Genomic DNA, 20,359 nt, shown 5'->3' on the forward strand with positions numbered 1-20,359 from the left:
ACTCCCTCCGTCTCTCTCATTTGTTTATATTTGGGTTGAGCACGAAAGTTAAGAAAAATGATAAAATAGTGGTTAAAATTTATAAAAGTGAGTAAAGTGGTATGACCGATTAATATTTTATGTATAAAGTGGGTATAGTGGAAATAAACAGATGAATTTATTTTTTATATTATAAAAAATTGATTATTTTTGGAAAATTTTAAAATGTAACAAATTGAATAAATATTTAAAAATACAGTGTAAAAAAATGGTTGAGACCGATCCATTACGTTTTAAAAAGGAAATATTTAACCCGAATCAAAACATCAAAATCTTAAGAGTTAACAAAAACAAAAAAGGAAGAAAATAAACGAAACATAAATAAAAATAACATAAAGAGAGAGCTCAAGATAAGGGTGACCACGTGACGTGACCCCTTGATTAAAAAAGAAAAAACAAATACACAGTCTTGGCTTTAAAGGGTGTTTTTATTGATTACACGTACTAGTTTCGATTGTACATATCTTCTTCTTCATTTTAATTTCTCTCGTAGTTGTGTTCAAATAAAAATATAATATTTTATATTCTGAGTAAACAATGGTCTCAACTCAAATTACACTCCCATGTTTACTCCTCCTTACTACGGCGATCATCGCCGTCGCCGGAGAGTATTTCACGCCGTTCAATGTGAGTTACGATCATCGAGCTTTGATCATCGACGGTCGTCGCCGAATGCTCATTTCCGCCGGTATTCACTACCCTAGAGCCACTCCTCAGGTATGTGTACGCTGTTCTTTCAAGTTTCGTATTTGCACCGGTTTTATTTTATTATTTATACTCACTCCGTTTTAAAATAATTTCACTTTCTACACGTATTTTAAAGACCAATAAAATAAATTTATGTGATCAATGCCTTTTAAAGTAGTAGACAACTATTTTTAAACAGAGGATTGTTTACGGTGAAGATGCCTATTTTTAAGATAAATAAATATTTAAAGAAACTATTTTTGTTCTCTTGTAAATTAGAAAATTACTAGCTTAAAACCGAAAAAATGACCAAAATACTTCTAAAAAAGTGCTCAAAATACCCGCAAGATACTCTGGGATACGCCACTTTCCTTTGTCAGCATCAGTCCTGATACTACTTTCCCAATCGAAAAAAATATTTCATAATAATAATTTTTTTTTTTTTAAATTTTAGAGATACTCCACTGACAAAGGAGTATCTCAAATGTTACTCCACTGACAAAGGAGTAGGAGTAATCATTTCCCGGTTGAGAACCAAAAACCGAACCGAATCGATCAAAAATTGCGGTTCTGATTCGGTTCTTCAGTAATTCAGGTCCGGTTCGGTTCTTGTTTTTCTAGATTTTTCGGTTCTCGGTTCGGTTCGGTTCGGTTCTTAACATACTAGAACCGTAAGAACCGAACCGTATATAAATGAATAAATACAAATATATATATATATATATAAATATATGAATATATATCAAATATTATGTTTTCTTATTTATAACATTTTAATAAATTTTAAGACAATAAGAATTTTATTGTATTACTAGTTTCTTTAAATATATATGGAGTTTCAAATATTTTTATAAATGTTTTTATTCTTAAATATTAGAAAGTAATCGAATTTAAAATGATCCACCACTATCAAAAATCCTTTTTTACTAAATTACCCTTAATAAATAATAAAAACTAGTCAAAATTTAAAAAGTTAGAATATAAAATAATATGCAAAATAAATAAATATGAAATAAAATATAACTTAGGTTCTTTCGGTTCGGAACCGAACCGAACCGAAATTTACGGTTCGGTTCCGGTTCAGTTCTTACATATAAACGGGTCCGGTTCGGTTTTTGAAATATTGTTATTTTGGTTTTCGATTCTTTCGGTTCCGGTTCGGTTTGGTCCGGTTCTGACCCGTTGCTCATCTCTACAAAGGAGTATCATGATACTCCTATGTCAGTGGAGTATCAACCTGATACTTCACTAAAAATGGAGTATCTGGTGGGTATTTTGGCCGATTATTATTTAAAAATGGTTATTTAGGTTTTTCACCCCTTAAAACTAGAGCTGGCAATTCGTTCGTTTCGTGTACTTTCGTGTCGTGTACTTTCGTGTTTCGTGTTACGAATGTCCAACCCGAACCCGAACCGTTAAGGATTCGTTTCGTTTCGTATTCTTGTACCTTCATTTCGTGTACGTTTCGTGTAATTTAAAATTAATTATAAAAATAAAGATAAATAAAATATATATTTAAGTATTAAATTTTTATTAATCGAGTCTTAAGTTAATAAGTCATAAAGACTCAAGTGTATTCAATTATAATGAAATTTAAATTTGAATCTATTTTATTATGTACATGTTATATGTAAAATATTATTGTAAGATATATGTATTCATATAATTTTAATAAATTTATTTAAATATTTATTTATTTCGTGTACTTTCGTTTCGTGTCGTGTACCCAGGTGTAAACCCAAAACCGACACTAAATTCATCCGTGTACTTTCGTGTTCGTGTACCAAAAATGTCAAACCAAACCCGTTATTTTCGTGACGTGTTATCGTGTCGTGTACGAAATTGCCGGCTCTACTTAAAACCCGTGTGATGCACGGATTGCACGGATTTTTTTAATATTATATAAGTTTTTTTTTAAAATTTTGAATTCAATTTTGAATTTTGTTCATTTAAAATTTTAAATGATATGACTTCATAATAATTATATTAGTAGACGTATATGTTCGTAACTTTTTAGAACATTTAAACTTATTTAAAGTGATAGCATTGGTAAGGAGGGAAATGTTATTATAACGAAATTATTATTTTATTGAGGGTAAAAATATAATATCTTCATTATGTTGGGACATTAAAAAATATTATTTTAGCATGTTGATTACTTAATCGATTAACACAAATTCTATAAAAGATATATGAAAAAGACAATATTACTGATTGAACGATATAGTTTTATTGATAATTCTATGTGTATTTTTAAAAAAATAATATTTATGTTTTAATTAAAATTTTATTTTTAGTTCACATCAATAGAATACGAATTATACTTAGTATAATATTAATTTAATTTATCTCGGATCAGTGGTTTATAATATTTTATTTTAGCGTGATGCCCAATACACCGACCAAATCAAACTAATTATTTTTAGTTTAATTTTATTTTTTTTAAGTGTGGATCAATAAGATAATTTTGTTTTAGACTGAATAATTAGTATATATTATTTTATTTTTGTTGGTCGAATTGTATTTTTATTTTAATTTTGTGTTATTCTGAATCAATTGTATAATGTATTTTTTTTATCCTGGATAAATAAATATATTATTTTGTTTATCCAAATTCATTTTTATAATTTTTTTATGAGGACTGGTAGTATTATTATTTTATCTTAGCCCGATTCACATGACATATCAACTAAATCTTAATAATTATATTTAGTTTGCTTATTAATTTAGGCCGAAGTAACAAATTAGAATAATATAGAACTCGACATGAATTAAAATATAAATTGGTAGAAGAAGTTGAATTTAATATAAATTATAATGATGTAGAGTTCGATATAAAATAGAATTGAAATTGGTAAAGTAACAGATGAAGTTGACTTCAATATCAATTAGAATTAGAATTGATCGACCCAATAATTAGAATTGAAATAATTAAGTAAGGGTAATTAAGTAATTTTAACAAGTAACGACCGATCGACTACCAAACTTTTAATGTTTCGTCTATTATAATATAGTATAGATAAATTTAAGACACTGCATCATCATTAGTGTTTTAGCATTTTTTGAATGTAAAGCTCTGTGTCAAATTTTTAGGGGCAATCTTGCATCATCCTTTGCAGCTCAATATAGCTTAACGACTTTGGCGGATTCTAATTTTTCGTAGTCATTAAACATGAAAGGGGTAACTAAAATTCACTCGAATCCAATGGTTGGTAGTGGTACACCTTGAATATGCCTACAAAATGCCACGATATTTTTTTAGACTGTCGAGTAATAACTAACATTTCGATCACTGCAACATGTCAGAGACTCAGACACGGTCTATTCTGTGTCGAACCAGTTCATTAAGGTTCATATAGTTTCACCAAAGTCTTATATTTAGTAACTATATGTTGCAATTTATGTGCACGCTGTTATTTCAAGTTTCGTATTTGCACCGGTTTTATTTTATTTTATTTATACTTGCTCCGTTTCAAAATAATTTCACTTTCTACACAGTATATTAATGTTACTCCCTCCTTCGTTTCAAAATTAATTTCGGCACGTATTTTAAAGACCAATAAAATAAATTTATGTAACTACGTGATCAATGCCTTTTAAAGTAGTAGACAACTATTTTTAAACAGAGGATTGTTTACGGTGAAGATTCCTATTTTTAAGATAAATAAATATTTGAAGAAACTATTTTTGTTCTATTGTAAATTAGAAAATTTTAAATTTAAGACATTGCATCAGTAGTGTTTTAGCAATATATAAGTGTCAAGCTCCGTGTCAAACTTTTAGGGGTTATCTTGCATCATCTACCCTTTGCAGTTCAGTATAGCTCATCAACTTTGGCGGACTCTAATTTTTTTGTAGTCATTAAACATAAATGGAGTAGTAACCAAAATTTAGTCGAATGCAATGGTTGGTACACCTTGAAGATGCCTACAAATTGCCACAATATTTTTTTTAGACTATCGAGTAATAACTAACATTTCGATCACTGCAACATGTCAGAGACTCAGACACGTTCTATTCTGTGTCGAACCAGTTCATTAAGGTTCATATAGTTTCACCAAACTCTTATATTTAGTAACTATCTGTTGCAATGTACTATCGGGCCTCTATACTTCTCTATGCATCACAGTTTATATGGACTTCTACAATTTATACGCAGTGTTCCATTTGTGGGAATATGGAATTTTTTTGACAAGCTTCGAGGTGCATGTGTTCCTTGTCTACTTAATAGAATTTTCTTGCAGATGTGGCCTGATCTGATTGCAAAGAGCAAGGAAGGTGGCGCAGATGTTATCCAAACATACGTATTTTGGAGTGGTCATGAACCAGTTAAAGGAAAGGTTTGATTTCCTATTTAAAGATTTTCCTTTATAAGGTCGATTCAACACTCTGTTAACTCTTGCTGTTTTTTCCTTTTTACCTTTGAAATCCAGTATAACTTTCAAGGAAGATATGATCTCGTCAAGTTTGTGAAGCTAGTGGGATCAAATGGCCTCTATCTTCATCTACGGATAGGTCCTTATGTTTGCGCCGAGTGGAACTTTGGGTCTCATACTATTCCTCTTCACTTTTGCAGTTCTATTTTGTTATCATTTTTTTCCACTTTCCAGTATGTTCATTTGAAACAAGTTTACAGCCTGTGATGAAATAGTTTAATGGCATACTAAATTACTTCAAAGTTACTAGCCTATAACCCGTGCGATGCACGGACTAATTATAATATTTGCAATTTACTTATCTTATAAAAATAAATTATAAAAGATAATAATTATGTATTATTGAAATTAAAAAAGTTAACTTTTTGTATGTATTGTGATACTGACGGATTTAAAATAAGAATTAAAAATATGAAATATTTTCTAATATTAGAATATGATTTATTAAAATTAAGTTTGGAAGTGGTTGGTTTCCTGTGAAAGAGGTAAATATTTTATTATTTTTTAACTTTATTTTGGTAGGTGAAAATAAATATTTTAGGAATGTGTTAACAACCATGTTTAGTATAGTATAGATAGATAGATATGTTGATATTATTATTTTTTTAAAAATATTTTTTATTTTTTCTTGATTTGTTAATTATATTATTGTTATATTACAATTTGATTACTAACATTAATTTTGAAAGTGTTTGGTTTCCTACAAAAGAGGTAAAAAAGAAGTTGAGTGCAATTAGATATTAAGTTGGATGACAATTTATAGAGTTTGTAGTTATATTAGATACTTGATTTATTTATTTTAATAAAATTATAATTGTTTAAACTTTATTTTAGAAGGTTTTAGCATTCCTTTTTAGGAAGGTGGTAACCAACCGATCAAACGAAACCATGTTTCGCTTATAATAGTATAGTATAGATTCCCTGAATTGCAATACTTGCTGAGGTGTAATTAGTTATGTGCATTGCGATGGAGTTTCGGTACCTACTTCTGAAACATGATCGTAATGTCTTGTGCGATCTTTTTATGTAGCAAAATCCTTCTCCATTAACTGTTGTATATAACTGCATCAATGATTTCCTCTCTCTCAGAATTGGTTCTTCTATTAATGAAAATCTTGTTATTCTCTCGTTATTCATCTAACTGAACACACACACACACACATGTGCCTGCCTGCATAAACACACAGTAAGTTACAAAGAAATGAGCTGCTAAACCTTTTCATCAGGTAGGGAAGGTTTATTGTAAATAAAACATTAACATCAAAAAAGAAAACATTAGCAGTCATAGATTGTGCAGCGATAACTCAAGTCTTTGTGGTAAATCGTTCCTGAATGATTATTACATTTTGCAGCATCTTCATAAAGTTTGCTTAAATTTACATTTTATATGGAGACTCGGAATTGTTTGCTTATTAGCAGCCTGTGATCGACTGTAATGATCAATTATTTAATGGCGTGATAACCTTTCAGGGGCTTTCCTGTCTGGCTTCGTGATGTGCCTGGTATCGAATTTCGTACTAACAATGAGCCATTTAAGGTACAAGGCAGAAATTTCTGAATAGTGATAACAGTTTTAGAATGTAAAATGATTTAATTCATTACGTATTTTGTATAATCCATTTTGTTCATGTTTTGGAAACTCCACCTCCTTTTTGGTCAAGATATATGTCACATATACAATATAAGTGACTTTAGATATCTCTATATCATGTAACTCGATGTACATTTTAGTCAGCATCAAGTGGATTATATTCAGAATTATAATCCACATGTGTAGATTATATTATAGAATAAAACATACAGTGCTTGGTATTGAGTATTAATGTGATCTGCTGAGAAACATCCTATATTGTATTAGCTTTTAAAAAATATAGCTAGGGCATAGTTCGTTCACAAGCTCAATGTATACGGTTGTCATTTTTGGAAAATGCAGACCTATATAAAATTATTGATCAATCACAGAGAAGAAGTTTAGATGTTTTTAAACTTATAAACTTTTTGAAATTGATATGTGGGTTCTCGAGCCCTTTTAATAAACTACTTCTAATTTTGTACATTAAATTTTGTTTTTCCTCCCAATCTTTCAAACTGTATGGTGTTGTTTTTATTTTTTCCTATATATGTTGATTAATTGATTGCTATGTTGGCATACCTCGTCTATTCCAGGAGGAGATGCAGCGTTTCGTGAAAAAGATAGTTGAACTTATGCGGGAGGAAAATCTCTTTAGCTGGCAAGGTGGCCCAATTATTATGTTGCAGGTTGTAGGAATGGTTTATGTAAATTTATCTTATATTGACTACCTTGTAGATATATTATACTTAATCAGCCTGATGCAATGTGCCGTTTATATAAAGAGGGAAACGGTTTGAAACAAGTTGTGACTAGTAAATCATACAACCCCATATCACGTTTAATGCATCTCATCATGTATGATAAGATACTGAAGTAAGGTGCACAATATATGATATAACTAAAGTCATTACTGACATCTAAGCTTGAGGACTAAAACAATCACCGTTAGTAATAATAATGTCAATGCATTTGTTACTTCCACGAAATCATTATACTATTTCTAAAATATTTTCATCTTCAACCACTTTGGTAATGCCACCTTGATGAAGGTTTGATTTTGCTTTTCCATTCTTTCCAATTATAGTACGGGTTTATTCATCATAATATCACAGGTGATTCATAATGTCAAATTCACAGTGTAAGTATTGTACTTTGTAAAGTGTAAATTGTGTTGTTCTAACTTCTACGCAATCAACAACTATGACCATCACGTGCCTGATATATCAGGGTTAGGTGCAGTTGTTATTAAGTAGACCATTTTTGTTGTCTTGCATTAAGAAATTGCAAAAAAGAAGTGATGCTTATTGCCACTCTAATAATGTATTTCAGTGCTTTACTACAAGTCCCTTGTAATTGGACTCCTTTGGTGTTTCTCTTTTCCTGTTGAATTACTAGTATCTTTGGCATCCCATAATTGATGTGTTTATCAGATTGAGAATGAGTATGGGGATATTGAGGGCTCTTTTGGACAGAAAGGAAAGGACTATGTAAAATGGGCTGCCAAAATGGCTGTTGGACTTGGTGCTGGTGTTCCATGGGTTATGTGCAGACAAGTAGATGCTCCAGAATACATAGTAAACTTTTTTAAACCTTGCTGTTTGCTTTTCACGTTTCTGCTGTTATTACATTTGTTTATGAGGAAAAAAATATTCTCATTTTTTATTATATGACCCTTTTTGAATTGAGAAGATTGATTAATTGAAATACTTTCCACCAATTAATAAGTAGTTACTCTCAAAATTGTAATTATTTTGGTCATTTTGTTGTTTCTACTATGTTGCTTGCAGCTAGATGCCTGTAATGGATACTATTGCGACAGTTTTAGACCAAATTCAAAAAAGAAACCAATGCTTTGGACAGAAAATTGGGATGGATGGTAAGTACCAAGAAATCTTTGTTGATGACACTTGATTGATGCTCTTCTCCGTATCTATTCATTGTATTTGCTTTTGGTTTTACATTTACCTCCTAATTAATTACCATCATATTTATACAGTATATTTCTGTTGATCCTTCTTGAATCTTTTTCTTCCTCTTCTTCAGGTTTTATCTATTATTCAAGTAGTTTAGTATTGTTCTTATTCCGTATCTAGTTGGTCAGCCCAGGAATGAAATCTTTAGAAATAGAAGAGCAAACTCTAGAAGGCGGGAAACGGCCAATAATTAGCACGAAAAATAATTCTCCCATACAAAAAAGAAAATGTTGGATGACATCTTTGGGAAGCCAGCAAGAGATCGCTGATATAAAACAATGTTCATGACTGGAAATTTTGAGTAAAAAAATTAAATGGTAGAGAAACAGTGACATTTGAATGTCATGATTGTACCTTATCTTAAATTTGTTGAATGTTAAACTCTGTCATTAAATTTCTTGATGTTCTTAATTGTGGAATGTGATGACATCAGCCAACGTGAACTGTTAAACATGGTTACACCTGACACAGTGACCACAAATCAGACATAAGAAAACGCTATTCACATTGCTATTGAACAAAGTAATTAATTTGAATTTGTAAACTAATTTGTTGGTATTCCTGAACCAAATATGTTTCACTTAATAATGCGACACAGGCCTGCATACTGAGCTCGTGATTTATGTTTGCTTTATATTCTCTCTTAATGAAGGTATGCATATTGGGGTGGTCCACTACCCCATAGACCAGTTGAAGACCTAGCATTTGCAGTTGCTCGTTTTTTTCAACGTGGAGGAAGCTTTCAGAATTATTATATGGTATGGCACACAAACCAATATAATGTTATCATTCTGAATATAATATGAACCCTTACAAAGATTAGTTTAGCAATTATAAATAGCTTCTTTAACAAATATGAATTGAAGTATTTTTGGGAAAAATGTTTCTTGTGGTTCTGGTTGACAATATTGTTCAATTCACCGAGTAAGAAAGCAAATTTTATCTACTTAATGTCTGCAGTGGTAATGCATCTAGGACTTTACATTTTAGACAAACAAAAAGATGATTATTACTTGTACATGTGAAGAAATCGCCTACGGAAGACTTAGAACTCATGTTTGTCCTACTCTGTGTTTTTAGTATTTTGGTGGTACGAACTTCGGAAGGACTTCTGGAGGTCCAAATTATATCACTAGTTATGACTATGATGCCCCCCTCGATGAATACGGTATTAATTTAACAAACATTAAGTTATATGTGTCAAAATGATTACTTATGTATGCATCCATTCCGTTGGTGTTTACATTATGTCATCCTTAGGAAATGTGGTTAATTGCTTTTTCTTTTTCTTTTTTTTTTAATTTGTCTTAGGACTTCTGAGCCAACCAAAATGGGGACACTTGAAGGACCTTCATGCCGCTATTAAACTTTGTGAACCTGCACTTGTTGCCGCTGATTCGCCTCAGTATATGAAATTAGGTCCAAAGCAGGAGGTTTGTCCCAACTGAATAAGTTTAAGGATTATGCGTCTTATATTTTGTAGTTGACTATGTTGTCATCTTCGTTGTACACTTAGCTACAACATACAAAATCCTGAATGTTCTGTAATGGGCCATTTTATGCTACCAAGATCATAGAAACTAATGTCCCTCAGTTGAGCCACCAAGGATTACTTCATACTCATTACCTCTTTCCATTTAAGTGATCAAATAGCTGCTTCAGCATTTTTGAAACCAGAGTTCAGTGAAGGAAAAATCACCCTGTCTGTACCGAAGTGAAGATCCAAACTCTTCTTAACAATTCATCAGTGTCATCAGTTTGATGCTAACATTTCTATGATTCTTCTTAAATTTATATGTTATCTGAAGTTGAAAGTTGACTTGAACTCAAACAAATCGTAGGCGCATGTGTACCGTGGAAATATTTTGGACGAAGGACAAATCAGAACTTTCTCCAAAAGTGGGAGTATCTGTGCAGCATTCCTTGCAAATATAGATGAACATAAAGCAGCTGATGCTGAATTTCTCGGTCAAGTATATACTTTACCTCCGTGGTCAGTGAGTATATTGCCAGATTGCAAGCATGTGGCTTTCAACACAGCAAAGGTTTAAGAATGCCACCACTGATAAGAAAATTTCTGCTTTCTTTTATTACTTGGAATAATTGTCTGTGCAGTGAAGCTTCAAATCATATATTTGATTAATGGTTAGTTATTATGTGATAATTATATACTCTCTGTCTCTCTGCATATAAATATCATTTCTATGTTCCCCGACTGCAACAAAGTGACTATCAGCACTGCAGTTATATTTTGCTTATGAGCACTATGTTGATTGGTTGTTGACCTTTATTTGTTTTATATTGCATCATGCATGTCTATTCATTTACAAGCATCAGATGCCCTATCTAACTTAAGAGCGCTACATCTCAAGACTTCTCTTGGAAATGTTTAGTGATGTAGAAGTAGACTAGCCTTTAATTTTGACTGTCCGGACTATTTGTCATATATCTTTTTTATGTTTTTATCGTAAGCATACCTTCTAAGGAGTAAAGACATAATTTAAATCAAAGCCAGTATCTTACCATAGATCGTATGTTAAGACAAGAAACCTAAATTTATTTTGTAATTCAAGAAATCTTAAAACTGCTTCTCACACCCAACTCTACATCTCTTCTGCACTACCATGACAATTTCATAGCTAGTACTTTATATAATTCATATTTACTTTCATGATGAAATTGGTAAACATATGTTCCTTACTGGTAACAGGTCGGAGCTCAAACTTCAATAAAGCTCGTGGAGCTTAATTTGCCTTCTTCAAAAATGTATATACCTCAGCTGCTAATGTTTCAAGAAGAAGTTACTTATATTGCACATGACTGGATGACTTTGAAGGAACCAATCGGTTTGTGGAGTAATAATAACTTCACATCTCGAAGCATAATGGAACATTTGAATGTCACAAAAGACAAATCTGATTATTTGTGGTATACCACCAGGTACGGAACTGCGATTATTTTCTAAAAAAAATCCCCAGTCATGGGCATTACAGTTTAGTCCAATTGTACAAAGCAGTTCTGTCCCGACCCTGTTCAAGTCAGTTCAAATTCTAAGACAAAGATTTATTTGGAGCAAAGGTGATCACTAGTAATATCATAACTACAAATAGTGGGAACAGGAATTATTACTCTTCTTGCCATAGTTGCAAATTAAATTTGATTTATGAGTTGCAGAAGCAGTACATGTATAATTCTAATTCCACACGTAATTTTAAACATTTAGCAGACGTCAAAAAGGAGAAATAGTTCAACTGTTTAAGACTTTAAGTCATGATATAATTTCATCTCTCTAAGTTATATTTATTGGACAAAATATTTGATCATTTTCTTGTCAATGATTTTTGTCATAATATGGACTGAGTTCGAAATAAAGCTAATTGACTCGTGTAAATTGTTAATAACTATGCGTTTTCCTCTAGTTACACAGATAATTAAAACCCTAGCTTTAATAGAAGGTTTCTCTTTCTGTTTCTTTTATCAATTCATAAACAACAAAGCCTACAAAATATACACTTTTTTCCTTTTCTAGTTTTTGTTCCCTTCCAGACACAAGAATATCTGTCTCAAAACATGAAATAAGGAGAGTTCGTCACCGGAGTTGAAGGTTTAAGAAAATTATTATGAGCGAAGGGTTGGGTTCTTGAAGTGACATATACTTAGATCTAATTGAAGCAATAGCATAATTGTAGGTCGTGATAGGCTCCTAATACAATGTACATCTGTCATTGATATAATTATAACATGTATGGAGAATACTCCTCTCTTGGTAGTAAAATGTTGGGGGTTGAAGCCAGAAGTGCTTGCATATTTAAATTCCTGCAAATGACTGTTTTTAATGAAAAACTGTTTGCAACTTGATTTAAACATATTTCTCTTTCAGCCTTTTAATTTGACACTATTTGTATATTATTGACTTTGATAATTTTTTTTCTCCAAATGTACAAATATGTAGGTTAACATCTGCCTTTTAGTGGTTGTGAGCTATCATGGCATTATAGCCTAAAAAACCTTAGGCATATTATGTTTTAATTCCTATTACACCTTTGATTGTCTTATGAATCCATTTAAGTTCTAATACCAGTTTATGGTTTTAAATAAATCACAGAATATACATATCAGATGATGAAATATCATTCTGGGAGGAAAATGAGGTCAGTCCAGAACTATCAATTGATAGCATGCGTGATTTGGTTCGTATTTTCATTAATGGGGAGCTTTCAGGTATGTGATATTGTTTTCTTTGCATCTGTAATTTGAAATTATCTTCGCCTTACTCTTTGAGCTTGATGAGTTTTAGCAAATTTTCTATTTAAAATTGAGGAAATTTGTAGCACAAGTCAGTCAAATCTTTTTTACTCTAGAAACATGTTCCATATTGTTAAATTATGATACCACCGCAGCCTTCAAGCTAGTGCATTGGAGTGTTTGTTTTTTAAAAGCAATTGGATTTTTGCTCACGATATATTTTAACCAAAGTAACTAAATCATTTGACAAAAAAATTTGTACGTATATTGCACCTGGTGTTCAATGCCTAAAAGTCACACCCTATATCTTGCACAAACAAACTATGGTGATTTTGTCTATAATCGTAAATGTGAAAATAGTGACACTAATTAGTGGCGATTGAATTCCTTCTACGGTTCCACATGAAACACCAGTATGAACATAAGATACATGTTCATTTGAGCTATGAGTTAGAAGTCCTGTTGCTTCTGTTTGGCTCCCTGATATATCATCAGGGTGGCTATAACAGATGTTAATATGTGGATCAACTGGTTCAATTGTGATATTAAAAGAAGTTGCAACTCTACCTTTTAGGAGGTTTTGGTTAGTGCAGCTGAAGGGGGTTGTCAGGTGGTGGTTGGTGCAGGTGCTGTGTTGGTTGGAGAGGGTAACAGTCAACAATTCTTTAAAATTAAATTAACCCCTTTAAGCTACTGTAACTTGTTAAGTCTATTCATTTTCTTAGAAAGGAAACCCTACATAAGGATTAAGTAGACTAAGGGGACAGAGGGAAAGTCAAGCAACTAATTCTGTTTTGCCTAATATATGTGTCTGTAACACCATGTTTGCGCATTGGTTCATCAGTTACTCTTACCTATACAGAATTATGTTTAGATTTTTCAGACATTACTTCATCTAGTAATTATCCATGAACAGATGAGAACTGGTTAATCTTAACTTATTCTACAGTCTACACTCACTCACCAATTTCCAGTGGTTATCCAAAAAATTTAATGCTATAGAAATTTAGGAAATGTGTCTAGGCATTTGAAATTCGGCACAGATATATATTCTCTTGCTCTTGATCCTTCTTTACGCGAATCATATTCTTTTCCAAGAGTTTTGCACTCTTATTCCATAAATCTACTAATTGTTTCACATTCTTTGAAGCGAAGGCAGTGCAAAAGGGCAGTGGATAAAGGTGGTTCACCCTATTCAACTTGTACAAGGATATAATGACATAGTATTGCTATCTGAAACCGTGGGCTTGCAGGTAATAGTAGGAAAGAGAGGAGGGGGGCTAAAACCTTGCTTTTCTACTGGGGATTCATTAATTATTGTTAAGATTATTGTTGTTCATAATTGTTATACAGAGAATTTATATTTCATTTTCACCCCTTTTTTAGCATTTACAAATTGACGCCTATGTGATTGGAAAAATTATAAATTAGCAAATATATATAATGACAGAAAACATTATCTTGATTGGTAGTGAATCTATATTCATTAAAACAATGACATGTAGAAACATTATACAATTAAATTTGATCAACATAAGTATCTATTGAAAATGCGTATCCAGAAAAAACAGAGGTTCAGTTTACGGTCATAACTGGAATACAGAATTATAATCCAGAAAAAGAAACTGAAAAATAGGACGCTGAAAAAAAGATTAAATTTTGAATAATAAAATGGTTTATACAAAAAAAAGAAAAAGAAAAAGCTTTACAACTACTTTATCTAACCGATAGTCTACTAATGAGATTACAATTTGATTTCCTACAATTCATTATTAGTAGCTCCCTATCTCTATTACAGATATTTGGTAACTGAAAGCTATAAGAACCCCTTCATGCAGTCTGAATTATTGTGTCCTGAATTCTCTTAGTTTTGGTTGCTACTTGTTTCGCATATCATTCCTGTATTTAGTATAGAATGTAGTTAAGCTATTCTTCTATATTATTTTTGTGTGTGATGGGATGCCCAAATATTGTATATATTTGAGAGGGAGATGATAAAAGTTTTATGGATTGTTTCGTATGTCTTAGTTATATCTTCAATTTTCAGAATTATGGAGCCTTCTTAGAGAAAGATGGGGCTGGATTTAGAGGTCGTATTAAGCTTACCAATAGCAAAAATGGGGATATAGATCTTACAGAATCCTCGTGGACCTACCAGGTTTTTTCTGAAATCTTTTCTCTAAATTTTGACATTAGCATTAGCAGCAAACGGTTACACTTGATTTTAGTCATTCACTTTTTCTCATGTTGGTATTTTTGTAACCACGAGAGGTAGCTTTTTGAATCGTTAAAGTAGACATTTAAACTGTGCCTGCTGACTAAAATTGGAATCGCTTTTTTTTTTTTGTTGTATGATAAAGCTTTTTCTGTTCTGATATGAAATTTAGGTATTAATCCTCTAGATTTTCTGTGATATCTAAAAGTTTCATCAATGGACTTCACAGTTGTACATTTTCTTAATCAATTGATTTCCTTTTTTAGGGCTTTGAAATAGTTCACTATATTCTGAATCATTTTGTTCTTATGAAAATAGGTTGGACTTAAAGGTGAGTTCCTAAAATTATATACTAGGGAGAAAGCCGAATCCGTGAGATGGACCAAGTTGACGCCTGTTGCTACTCCATCAATTTTTTCTTGGTACAAGGTAACCTCTTACAAACTGAGATTATATGCCAGATTATAGAGGGAAGAGGGAGATCAGTTGGGGTAGAAGATAATTATATTCATACTTCTCCAAGTATTACAATGAGGCAATATCTCTATTTTGATAGAACAAAATTATAAAACTTACTGCCTATGTTACTTAATGCTAGAGTAGAAATAGATGCTAGAATAGCAAGAGACGATAAGGTGCCAACAAGCTTGCTACTAGCTGCATACACTACCTCTTAATTTACTGTAGTAAATTAGTAATTATTCTTATTACTGATATTTGGCATAATCTAATGAAGTGATACACTTGAACTTGAGTTTTCTTGTACGTAAATTTTTTGCATGCGGGTGATGTACAAGCTAGTATAACTCATGGTATATACTAGTACTGTTGTTTTGAATACTTTGTAATTTATTAGTCGGTTATTAACTTGCAAGCACGTAGATGTGTGTGTTAAGATGCGCATGTGTTAGACGTATTGAAATTCTAATTTAAAGGACTTGGATGATCGTTGCATCTTTGATGATGCACCCAAGTGCCACAACTGTATATTGCTCTTGTGCTAATGTTATTTGCAGATCAGTTATTGTATATGCTACATAGATCTTTTTTCTTTTGGGAAGGTAAGTGCTACTAACATCTTAAGTTTCTCTTGTTGTTTGGTTGCAATCACCAGACATACTTTGATGCTCCTGGCGGAACTGATCCTGTTGTCCTTAATTTGGGAAGCATGGGAAAGGGACAGGCGTGGGTTAATGGTCACCATATAGGAAGATACTGGAATCTGGTTTCTCCTAAAGGTGGATGTAGAAGTTGTGATTATCGTGGAGCATACTCTTCTGATAAGTGTACTACTAATTGTGGGGACCCTACTCAAATATGGTATGCATACTTGTATCGATCTTATCTGAATATAATGCATTACTATATGGTTATGGTCATTTTGCAACATCTATGTGAGCAGCAACTCTTACCCTTGAAAGCTTATAGTTCTTGTCTGATTAAGTCTGCATGTGAAGACACCAGTGATGAGCCTGCAATTATCATCTAATAAACTTACTAAGATTATTTTCTTTTAGGTACCACGTACCGAGGTCATGGTTACAGAGAAATCAAAATCTACTAGTTATGTTTGAGGAAACGGGAGGGAACCCATCTAAAATTACAATTAACACAATTTCTAGCCAAACTATTTGTGGTCAAGTGCCAGAGACGCACTACCCACCTCTTCAAATGTGGTGGCATCCAGATATTACAAAAGGAAAAATCTCGATAAATGATGTGACACCCGAACTGCATTTGCAGTGTGAAGATGAACATACTATCTCTTCAATTGAATTTGCTAGCTATGGAACCCCTCAAGGAAAATGCCAGTACTTCTCCGAAGGCAACTGCCATGCACCTAACTCGTTATCTGTAGTGTCCCAGGTAACTGATACTTAAAAGTGTTTGTATGTTAATTGTTTGTGTTATGATCTAATTATCGATATTCAAAGTTCTTAGAGGTGTGCCATTATAACCTGCTAATTCTTTATTATCACCTTGTATTATTCCCAATTTAAGTCTTTTACAATTACACCTAAACTTTACTAAGTTTTAATCTTACAATTAAATTTGAGGGATAACAATGATTGGAAATGGGCCAACTTAGTGTAACAGGACATGCTTCGCTGAACATACTGAAGCTCAATCTCAAATATTTCTCATTTTATCAGGCATGTGAGGGACGAAATAGCTGTTCGATTAAAGTTTCAAATGCTGTATTTGGTGACCCATGCCGAGGCACTGTAAAGACTTTATCAGTTGAAGCAAGATGTTCGCCTTCATCATTCTCCAGATCCGCATCAATGAAGTAAGCAAGTATAACTACAGTCCATACCTTCTAGAACAAACTTTAGTAGGGCTTGGACCCCTCTACTGGAGTAAGCTGTACAACTTACATATCATGTTCACCATGCTATGTTCAGATCAAAATGTTTGAGAATAATTGACATTTGAACAGATCATGGTGGAGAGTTCAATTTGGAACGATCACTTGAGTTGCAAGTAAAGTTACTGCTAGTGTTCTTTTTAGTTGTAAATCATGCCGCAGTAGAAATATGTTCCACATTTCATTAATCATCAACAATAAAGACGCTGAGCTGAATCATTCAAGTCTTCGTCGTCGTCACCGTTTATTTTATCATTATCTGACATAGTTAAAAAGTAAAATCACTATCAACTCACTTGGAGGCGTTACAATGAACGTTAAAAACGAGAATTAGAAATGAAAATGGAGGATATCCGAAAAAATGAATATGGATGGTATTGGAACGATATATATGGGAATGACGAAAAACCAAGATATGGTAAACATGTGAATGACGCAAAACCAAGATACGGTAAATATGTGTACTGGATTCTCAATCCCATTCAACATAGCTACTATATTAATAACGGTATGTCTATGATCACACATTAAACACTAACTTTTATAAATTTGAAGTATTCTTATTGCTTGAGTATAAATACAGGGGATCCATCAGCATTTATCAGAAAAACATTAATCAAAATTTGACACATTAATTTTTATTGTGTGCCACACCATAAAAAATCCGAATTAATAATCCAAACACTTATACATGCATAGTTAATATATATGTGAAATAAATGAGTTTCCGTTTAAACATTACCAATTCAAACACTTGTAGGAGTTTTTAATTTTTATTAACCGGACTCATTAAGCATGAAATAAATTTTACGAGATTTGTTATGATTATCGAGAAATATAAATCATGCCATCTTTCATAAGTTTCACTAGTTTGTATCTCGCCTGATTTTATTTGAACACAACAAAAATTTGTTCACATTTAAGTTTTGACTTTTTCCGTTTAAAAAACAAGATGGAAATCAGAATCTTTATCTCTTGAGATTCAAGAGATAGGTTTTAGACTCTTCAAGAACATAATCCAAAACAAAATCCATAAGATTTTATATGTATAGATGTTACCATATCTATAAGACATGTATTTATTGCTACTCTCTACTATAAATAAAATCTGATCTATGAACACTACATATATATCGAAGTTAAATTTTTATATATCACCGCAGAAAGAGGAATAAAATGGCCGGGAAGAACATGTCGATTTCTTCAAATCACTTGCTCATAACTTTCTTTTTTGTTGTTTTGGCCATATATACAGGTACAATAAAAAAAATTAAATTTCGATGGTACAAAAAAAATAATTTTGAACTTTTATGATCGATGAAGAGATAAAAGTGTTTCAGTTTATTTACTTTAATTTAATCAATTATCAGATTTAGCGGCGTGTTTGTTTCATTTTTTTTTCTGGTAGAGAACCAGCGGCCGCTATTTTTCGGTGTTTCATTTTTCTTTTTTCTATTTATTTGTTTTATATAACTGAAAATAGTAACATTATTAATTAGTAAAAAAAAAAACAGTAACATAATTTATATAAATACTCACAGCACATCTATTAACGATAGGTAGCTATTTGATTTGTGGATGTTGATTAGTTCTTCTTATTTTATAAACTAGATAAAAAAAAGTTGTGTATTTTGTCACAGGGCTGGTAGCTGCTGAGCTTTGCTGGGTACATTTAGATGTGGGAACATGTTCAAAATATGGAGGATCTAGTGGGTGCGACAAGTATTGCAGGAATTTGAGCATGCCATATGTTCTTGGTGGATCATGTAAACCAGTTATTTCAGAATCTCATTGTATTTGTTGTCTTGGCACATCTCAATAAATTGTAATGTGTTTATTATAGAAAATAATATTTTTTTTTTTACTTTTATCTACATGTTATTGAGTATGCGGGTAAATAATATATGGTTGCAAGTAAATATAGTTTAATTTTTTCATTTTCATGTAATTTAATATTAAAGGTAAATAATATATATTTCTATATTGAAGGTAAACATAAGAAACCAAAACCGTTAAATGGGCTTAATTGGGCCAATTCAGTTGCAGGGTACATAAGTAGGCTCCGAACTAAATAAGTAAGGACTCGTTTGGTTCAAAATGTGGTATCAAGTTGAAATCAAGAATCGGGTTAAAGTAGTATCAGGAACACGTATCATATCTCATATCATGTGTTTTGTTGATTGTTGTAATAAATTTTTTAATTTAAAATATGTTAAGTCAATAATTTAATTTAATTAAATATATTAATTTTATTATTATTTTAATATATTTTATATTCATAGATTTCTTTAAGTACTAAATATTTATATTTAATTGTTAAAGTAAAAATTAAAATAGTAAAATAAAGATTGATACCATACCCCCCATAATGGTTAATTCAAGTTATTAAAAATTCATACCTTGGGTCTGAGAAATGAGTACGAAATTCTATTTTTCTGAACCAAATATCATGGGGTTGAAATGGCTAAAACTCATAACTGATTTCGGGATATGGCAAACCAAACTATCTCCCCGAAGGGGTTTCGGGTTTGAGAATGTGATTTTGAGGGAAGGGGGAGAGACTTTCCAGAGCCTTAAGAGAGGATGTGGAAATAAGTATTGTAAGAGCATCTCGAACAAATTCTATATAGGCTCTTAAATTGTAAAATAAAAGGTGCCGCTTAAATTTGAACTCATGAGACTCTTAGAAACTTTTTAAAAGTTTAAGAGTCTCTTCTCTCTCCTCAATTCTAAAAGCTTCTAATTAGCTCTTAACTAATATTTTTATAGTAAATTAATAAGATATACTCTATTTCTTTCCATTTTATTTTGTACTTTAATGAT

At 31.7% G+C, this 20,359-nt stretch overlaps 1 protein-coding gene and 1 long non-coding RNA gene across 2 annotated transcripts; both read left to right on the forward strand.

Moving 5' to 3' along the window:
* Positions 1–477: 477 nt before the first annotated feature.
* Positions 478–17,687, forward strand: LOC141675030 (beta-galactosidase 9). Its single transcript, XM_074481741.1, has 19 exons — positions 478–756; positions 4,971–5,066; positions 5,160–5,272; positions 6,633–6,699; positions 7,329–7,421; positions 8,166–8,309; positions 8,523–8,611; positions 9,361–9,466; positions 9,789–9,876; positions 10,020–10,141; positions 10,550–10,753; positions 11,419–11,648; positions 12,814–12,929; positions 14,109–14,206; positions 15,001–15,111; positions 15,487–15,597; positions 16,283–16,488; positions 16,686–17,034; positions 17,322–17,687. The coding sequence occupies exons 1-19, from the start codon at positions 577–579 to the stop codon at positions 17,460–17,462; spliced, it is 2,664 nt and encodes an 887-aa protein (XP_074337842.1). The 5' UTR covers positions 478–576; the 3' UTR covers positions 17,463–17,687.
* A 971-nt stretch (positions 17,688–18,658) lies between these two features.
* Positions 18,659–19,410, forward strand: LOC141723606 (uncharacterized). The gene is made up of 2 exons (XR_012576317.1): positions 18,659–18,791; positions 19,177–19,410. It is a non-coding gene; the product is annotated as an uncharacterized LOC141723606 (long non-coding RNA).
* Positions 19,411–20,359: the final 949 nt, after the last annotated feature.

This window comes from Apium graveolens, chromosome 1 (assembly GCF_009905375.1).
Source record: "Apium graveolens cultivar Ventura chromosome 1, ASM990537v1, whole genome shotgun sequence".
In the NCBI taxonomy this organism is placed as follows: domain Eukaryota; kingdom Viridiplantae; phylum Streptophyta; class Magnoliopsida; order Apiales; family Apiaceae; genus Apium; species Apium graveolens.

Coding starts and splice junctions, on each gene's coding strand:
- LOC141675030 (XM_074481741.1), top strand. CDS start 577: ATGGTCTCAACTCAAATTACACTCCCATGTTTACTCCTCCTTACTACG. Junction 10,754..11,418: donor TGGCTTTCAACACAGCAAAG/GTTTAAGAATGC, acceptor TACTGGTAACAG/GTCGGAGCTCAAACTTCAAT. Junction 14,207..15,000: donor CTGAAACCGTGGGCTTGCAG/GTAATAGTAGGA, acceptor TTCAATTTTCAG/AATTATGGAGCCTTCTTAGA.